This window comes from Typopeltis vanoorti, chromosome 13, assembly GCF_054136105.1.
Source record: "Typopeltis vanoorti isolate ZY-2024b chromosome 13, IOZ_Tvanoo_1.0, whole genome shotgun sequence".
Classification (NCBI taxonomy): domain Eukaryota; kingdom Metazoa; phylum Arthropoda; class Arachnida; order Uropygi; family Thelyphonidae; genus Typopeltis; species Typopeltis vanoorti.
The window spans coordinates 38,677,933-38,686,195 of NC_143561.1; the positions used below are offsets into that span (position 1 = coordinate 38,677,933).

At 34.6% G+C, this 8,263-nt stretch overlaps 1 protein-coding gene across 1 annotated transcript; it reads left to right on the plus strand.

Annotated features, from left to right (window-relative positions):
- On the plus strand, positions 1-7,338 carry LOC150100061 (erythroferrone-like). Its single transcript, XM_090403206.1, has 7 exons — positions 1-129; positions 256-367; positions 740-780; positions 1,173-1,352; positions 1,544-1,755; positions 2,789-2,867; positions 7,321-7,338. The coding sequence occupies exons 1-7, from the start codon at positions 1-3 to the stop codon at positions 7,336-7,338; spliced, it is 771 nt and encodes a 256-aa protein (XP_090259332.1).
- Positions 7,339-8,263: the final 925 nt, after the last annotated feature.

The window sequence follows — 8,263 nt, forward strand, 5'->3', positions numbered from 1 at the left end:
ATGCATCCAGTAATATTAGATCCCCGTCGAACGTGGAAGACCTTTCTTCGTAATTCCGAGAGGAACGCCAATCGCCGACGGAACAATCGAAATAACAGAAAGCAGCTCAAAAGTGGATTGCTACACGCAGTTAGTAATTCTTTCTTTCTTCTCTCTATCTCTAATGACTTCATCTTGAAAACGTCTTTCAAATATCCTTTGGGACAATTCCAGTATATGATGATTGATATAAATTATATTCTTTTGTTTTTACAGCAAGGTCCACCAGGTCCTCAAGGTCCAGAGGGACCACGTGGTCCTAGAGGACCCCCAGGAGCAAATGTCACAAAAGAAGAATTGTTTCGGGAGTTTAGATATGTCGTTAGAGGTAAAGTTCTCTATTTGTTAATTGAAAATTCCTATTTTAGGTTTATTTAATATATTATTTTATTTAAAGTTTTTTTTTTATTTAATTTTTTATTATTGAAAATTATTGTTAAACAAAGATAGTAAGCTTAGTGAGCGATAGGTGACGCTGGACGTTTGAAAATATATAATGAATAAATTGTAATTATTTTTAAATTTTAATATATTTGTTTATTATTTTTTTTGTTTATTTAAAGACTTTAATTTTTCCTTTAAAAATAAAGCACTTTAAGGCTACTCATGAACTGTTTCGATTACTATCGATAGATGGCGCTGCGAGTATAATTTATAGTGCTGAAAAGGTAATGATTTTTTTTTGTTTTGTTTTGTTTAGAGGCAGCGGAACGTAGAGCTCAACTAATTATAGATCCAAAGGTAAAATTCCTATATTTTCTATTGCCTTTATTTTGTTTTTAAACAGCATTCTGAATGATTGTTGAAAACCTACAATTTTAACATCTACAATGAAACAAAGATCTTTCATTATCTCACTAAACAATGTACTTGCACAAATACTCATTGTTGCCACCCCAACTCGTTGTTATAGCAACGTCCATTTCATTCATTGAAAATGTGCTTTTCAACAAACAGTAATCTCATTCCCAGCAAATAATTAGAACCACAATGTTTTGGAATCTTCATCTCAATTGTTAACGTATTGTGGGTGCAATAGGTTTTCTTTTTCACTATTATATGCATTTTTAATGGATAAATAGCATCTTGCATTGAATGATTAGCTAACGTCTTTTGATTTTTCCCAATTTTAGTGTACCAACAGCTGTGAGCCTATTCTTAAAATCAACACTACAGGTCTATCATTACCTCCATTGTTCGAAGTGGACAAAGCCGCCATTATCCCAAAGGTATCAGTGGCTTTCCTTTGGGAACTAAGTGCAGATATTCTCGTTCCCAAAAAGTCTTTTGTTGAACTACGAAAGTTTCATAGAGTAAGTAATGACAAATAATGGTCGGAAAAACACGTGGATTATTTCACTTGAATTAAGAGGAAAAGTACTTATGATAAATCGAACTTGATTATAAATGATTAATTTCATTGTTTAAGAAAAGTCCGCCAGGTGGCGTATATATAGTAATTTTTTTTTTTCAGATTTGTTTTACGTTTTTTTTTTCATAACAGCCTTTTGGTGATAACGAGATCCAACGAGGAAATATTACTAATCCAGACACTGGACGTTTTCGTATCCCTCAAGAAGGATTTTATACTTTCTTTGTAAGAATTCATGTACATGACAAAAGTTCAACGAATGAAATAGGAGGTGGAGGAGGCCCCAGGTCCAATGAAGTGATCACCATGTTCCTGTGCATCGAGTCTCTGTGTGAGAAGAATGTGTAAGTTGTTAGATAAATCTATTGTTTGTAATTGGCATGTTTAAATCCAGCATTATTTCAAAGCCGAATACAGAAACTATAAAAGTTTCGTATGAAATTCGAATATATTTCATACGAAATATACGCTATGCCCAAGCATCCGTATATTCGCCTCCTATTGGCCCATTTTGATAAGGTTTCACTGACCTGACAGCTGTTCTAAACTGGTTGGTTCTCCTCAGAGACCAGGTAGAAACCTTAAGAGAGCAAAAAAACTCTCTTTCAATACTAAGGAGCTTGAAACGTCGGAGAGGTGTATTTTTCGTAAGCGAACTCTCGATCGGTGCGTAAAAGTATTAACTAAAAAAATGCTGGATTTAATATCCACTTGATTTTTACTATTTAAAGTTTTTTTTAACAAATGTTTCATTTTATGAGCAAAAGATGGCGCTCCTGTCATCCACTGAAACTGCCACGTAAACAATATTAGACTAAATCATATAATATTATATATAATATAACATTAATTAAACGATAAAAATATTATTAAACAATTAAAATATTATATTAAAAGGTTAAAATATATAACGTTAGGGTTAAAGGATTTATAAATGAGTAGTAAATATTTGTAAAGCATTTATAAAGGATCAAAATCAGGATATAAAAAAAAAATAATCAAAGAATTTTCCGGGCGAATCTAATGATGATTGACTTCGCCTATCGAGAACCATGGAAGTCTTTCAAAAAAATCATAACAATTATTGATCATTATTTATAAAAATGCATGCAGTAAAAAGCAATGACTCAAGCGCCATCTACCTGTCATAGCAGAAACCAGTACTTAGTGCTGTTTTTGTAATTAATTGCGTGTACATTTCGGGGAAGAGAAAATATTCCAACAGCAACTGACGTCACATCCGCTTTATAAATCGGATGTGACATCATGAACGAGTCGCATTCGATTGGAAACGCATAAACTATGCATTTATTTACATTTTGGTGAATTGAAAATAAAAAAAAAAATGTGACTAGTTTATATTTCTTTTATTTTTAGGTCGTTGCAGACACTCGCGAGTATAAGTGCCACCAACAAACACGTGACAGCTGCCCTAAATGGCATACTTTATCTTCAGGTAAGAATTTTATATTTTCTTTGATTCCTCCAATTCTAAGAAAAAAAGATATTAATACAAAAATGAACTTTAAATAGCGTCTGAGTGCGTGCGTATGTTTTCGGCATTGGTAGGATTATTAACGAAACTGCATATATTGAAGACAATATTAATTTCTCATGTATAGGCCTTTATGTCATGTTGAGAATACTTCCGCTAATCTTAGAACGTTGATAATAAGAACTCAATGCTCCGGTAACCTCCTTAAGCCTTCTCAACCGAACAAAGTAGACACCCGCGCATGAAAATCAATTCGTTGCACGTTACATCGTGGTATTATCACTCTTCCGTAGATAGCCGTGTACTTAACGATGGTAATCACCCCCCCCGTGTCGTCCCCCCCTCATGACAACGGAGATTCATTCTAATAGACAACATGAATGATTTACCGAGGGACAATGCCTGTCCCTGATATACAATTTGTGAATATTTAACAACAAAGCAACATCTGCGAAGAGGCTTTAACCGCACAGGGATTCGTCAATTACCGCTCTACATAGAAAGGGTTATTATTCATGGATCGTTGTGGCTAACGTTGGTTGCTATAAGGCGGACTCATCTTATATATTATGGATGGTTGGATGATACACTCAGAAAATTGGTACCTGTGTTCTGAAATGCGGTATTAATGTACGTTCGCGGCTCTGTTGTTAAATACAAGTTTGCTTTAGTCGCAATTATTCTTGCAAGGTAGCTAAATAGTTTTCTCTCCTCTTTGTAGACTTTCTTGGGCGTCAGTTTATATTTGTGAATGAAAACAGATGTTTGTAGTTTGCAAACAGGTTATTGTGATTGGTGATATTTACATTGTTAAGAGAACGGAGTATTGTTGTGCTGGAAATTTTCTACAACATTATTGAGGTAAACCATTGTTGTAATTGGGTGAATTTCAAATTCATTGTTGCACTGGAAATATCTGATACACTGTACAGGGCTGAAGCACGTTCTTCAGAAATATCTACATCGAATATAAGATTATTAAAAATAAATAAAATAAATATATTATTTAACATTTCTGAAATGAATTAAATCACGTAACATCATCAATTAGCATTGTTTTTTCCCGATCTTAACAAAAATTAAAAACTGTTTGTTCCTTTTTTTTCCTGGAAGACTTAAATAGCCCTTTTTTTTTTTTCATTTATTATTGGGTTGTTTCATGCAGACGAATAGACAGACATGAAAATACCCCCCCCCCCCAAAAAAAATGCGCAGTGTGCAACATTTGACCAATTGCAAGCTTATTGATCTGAATGATCTCATACAGAAGTGGATTTTCTCTAGAAAAATAGACAAACCAACCACTGAACACACGTAATTAACGGACAATTATACTCGTCTCACAGCATTAGTTTCGTTGGCATAATCTGAAACAGAATTTGATGTCGTTAATATATCGAATCATTAAATAAATAAATAATAACGGTAATATTAATGTTTCAAGCGATAGTTAATTCCAGTATTCGTTAAATGAATCTTTAATTACAAAATAATTAAAGATGGGTTTATTAAAATATTTTTTTGCTATTGTCAGATATTTTCAACTTTTTTATTGTATGACGGAGTTCGTGTCTTTTAAATAGAGTAATTTACTTAGATAAAATAACAAGAGGATACTTAATTATTCTTTCTTTCTTCTAAGAATTTTCGAAGTCAAAGTGAAGCCTTTTAGGTCTTTCTCTTTGGTTACACACATACTAAAACTGCCATCTAGTGGCAAATGTGTAAAATTGATATTTTTCTCCTAGTCAATTATTGCAAGTAATTAAAAGATAACGTAAAGAATGGCCGTTGATGAAGATGCAATACAGAAAAGTCCACTAGAAACGTATTAATTTGTTTAAGCAGCGAGAGAGAGAGAGACTGTTCAGTATTACGACTATTCGAATATACACTGCTTGGAAAGAAGTCAACTTTTTTCCCGAAAGACTTAAATAGCCCCTTTTTTTTTCGCCATTTATTCTTGAACTTTTTCATGTGAAGAGGAACCAACAGCCATGGCATCCACCTTAATAAGATGTAGGACCTCCTCTCGTTGTGATGACTGCAGCAATCCTACGAGGCATACTTTTCACAAGCATAACGATCACGATCAATGGGAATTTTGGACCATTCTTCCTGTATCCATGTAACGAGGTGTTGGACTGTTGTGGGGGGGCTGACGTCCCTTCACGGTATTGTCCACAGATGATCGACAGGATTGAAATCAAGGCTCTGTGAAGGCTAGCCAAGTGTGGTAACGTTCATGTCCACGAACCACGCAGTTCCAGCAGTCTTATGATGACACAGTGCATTGTTGTCCTAAAAAAGAGAATGGCCAGTTCCCATGGAAACTCCACAAAGTAGGAAGCATTGTCCAGAATGTTTAGATACCGCTCGGAGTTCAATGTTCGTGGCACCACAGACAGAGGTCCAAGACCTAACCAGGAAAAACAGGATCACACATCAACGTCTCACACTGTAATGAGAGATGTTCACTGGGCATCCACCACACCCGTTTATCTGCTTGGCAAAGGGGGGGGGGGAGGAAGCGTGATTCGTCGCTCCATAACACGGCTTTTTGTTCGGGTAATGTTCAGCTCCCATGGAAATCCATAATTCGTATTGAAGTCGATGCCTGAAACTCCGCATTCAATGTGTGTGCTGACGAACAGCAATTTTTACATATTATCCTTCGTATCACCCTACGGTCACTTTCGGTGAGTGTGGTGGGTCATCCACTGCGGGGTAGCACTTGCAATCGACTCCGTGCGCTACCGTCTCAGCATGGTATCGCTGACTGTTGACCTGGGTGGCCCAATTTGCCGAACTGATAAATTTGCAACATGGCATCCTATCACAGCGCCTCTTTCACACTCCGAAAGTTCCTTTCTCGATGCCATTTCACCCCGTTCAATTTGTATCGGCTACGAACGCGTGACTCGTTACATGGCACGATGCACCTTTGCCCATGAGGTTGACCGTTGACTTTTTTCCAAGCAGGTATTTCATTTAGGCCTACGATAAGAATCATTGTTCGTGTTTGGGTTCGATTTATAGGAGAAAATAAACATCGACGAAGAACGATATTTTAAATATATAAACACAGATCACGTGACATTAAATAATACGACAAAAATACATCGGATATTATTTCTCCAACTAATCTTTTTAATTATTTTTGTCATTTCAGAAAAACAGCTATGTTTCTATATATGTGGATAATAATTCCAGACGTTTAGCGAAAATCATGAGAGGATCTCAAATTTCGGGTTACCTTGCGGGCATCTAAGATCTCCATATGGTAACGGTGAGTTCTTTATGACGAGAGAAGACCAGAAAGACAAAATCGGGAACCTTCTAATTAATCATTTTGCAGGCACGAAATTGAACACGCGAGGTTGTATCAGTGGTTTTATTTTGTACGATCGGTCGATGGTTCCTTTTGTGAAAATAGCCAAGAATAAAATGATGAAAGTGTAATTGTTTATGTAAAATTTAAAAAAAAAATAAATAAAAATCTTTAGTTCGTCTGTTTAGCATTGTTCAACTGTAGATAATTGTTGCAATCTTCTCAATCTCATTTCACTGAAATTGTTATGCGTATCCTTACATTGTTGCAATATAACTGCATTTCACTTCAATGAAATTTCTGTATATCTTTACAGTAATTTTAAATTTTTTCCAAAAAAAAAAAAAAAGTTTAAATCTCCTTTTAAATGAATATTTTATTTAGTATAAATACAATTTAAACACGTGCTTTTACAATCTTGCATTACACAATTACTGTGATTAGTTTTTGTTATACAAACATAATCTCATTGATATTAAACATTATTTATTAAACAAAAACAAATATTGTTTATTATTAATATTAAACAAAATCTCGTATTAATCTCATTAATACAAACATAATCGCAAGATTGCGTTTTGATAGTTTTTGTGTGAAATTTCAATATTTATCTTATCAATATTTCAATACAGATATCTTAAGATATCCATTACGTGTATTCAAGTGGATGGGAATCTACAACACCATAGGTTCAACCTGTAGTACATTAGCAGTACGGATGGATAGACAGTTGATGAGAAAAACAAAGAAAGTTGTTGATGGCATTTTAATACTTGAAAATTTACAATTTGACTCATACTATACTGTTTAAAACTTTCTTATTGATTATAGTACTACTATCAGTCTTTTTTCATCTTTCGCTATGCTGAATTTATTCTCTTTAACCCATGCTAATTATAGCCTTCATAGCGTTCGTCTATGATGTGAGAAATCTTTATCGGGGCTTTTCAATTAAAGGTGAGTTAGCCAGTCTCATGCAGTGGGGGAGGGGTTCTGAAATTCGGGTTTTTCATCCCTCAAAATTAGCCTTTAAAGAGGCCCTGTGAACATACATAGTTATAAATATAAAATTTTTATCCTTAGATGAATGGAGCAAAATAATGGGAAATGGCTGCAAATCCTCAATTAGAGAACTCAACCTGTTTATGGGCGGACGATAAGTGAATGGGTAGATGATGTTCGTTGTTCTTTTTCAGATCAGCAAAATATCCTTTTAATTCTTTCTAAAACTATTCATCATTAACTGTCCTTCCTACTTTATAATAATCGTTCGCAATTTAGACTTAAACTTTTAATTCGCGATCAATATCATTGTTTAAAGATAAACAACAACACTACCTATCAATAACTCCTGGGAAAGCCCACTAGTTACAGGAACCTGATTACTGGCACGACCAATACATTCTACTACTTCAGATGCCCAATAGTCTTCAGTGTCCTGTCGCTAACGTGACATTAATGGATGATGTTTGTTCTTCTTCTTCTTCAGTCGATGAACAAGATGATTGTGTGTGCTACTACAAAGCTTTCCTAACATACAAATCTGTGATGTCGAAAACGCAAGAAAAGCGACCGTACAACTCGCACTATTTTAGACAATAATATATATATATATATACTGTTAGGGTTATGGACCATAAGATGGCGGTAGTTGTCTGCCGTACTTTCCCCTAGATGCGTTTAAATCGTTGATATTCTTAAGAAAGCTATTCCGATTGGCTAAAGGCAGAGATTAGCTTCTCCCATCTTAAGTTTTTTAAAGTTAGGGTTAAAGGGGGTACCCAGTCCCTTGTGGAATAAAAAAAAAAGGCGTTAGTAGATCATAAACTTTCTTCAAGTAATTATCCAGCAAAACTAACATTGAAAACGTTGTTATTTGCTTATAATTCAACATACAAATAACTCTGTTGGCTTTCTTTAATTCCCTAAAACTCACCCCCAAAACTCTTACACTATTTTATTTGAATAAATTGATTGTGGTATAATAAACTCTGTTGTGATTAAGTAAACACCGATTTTGAAGAAT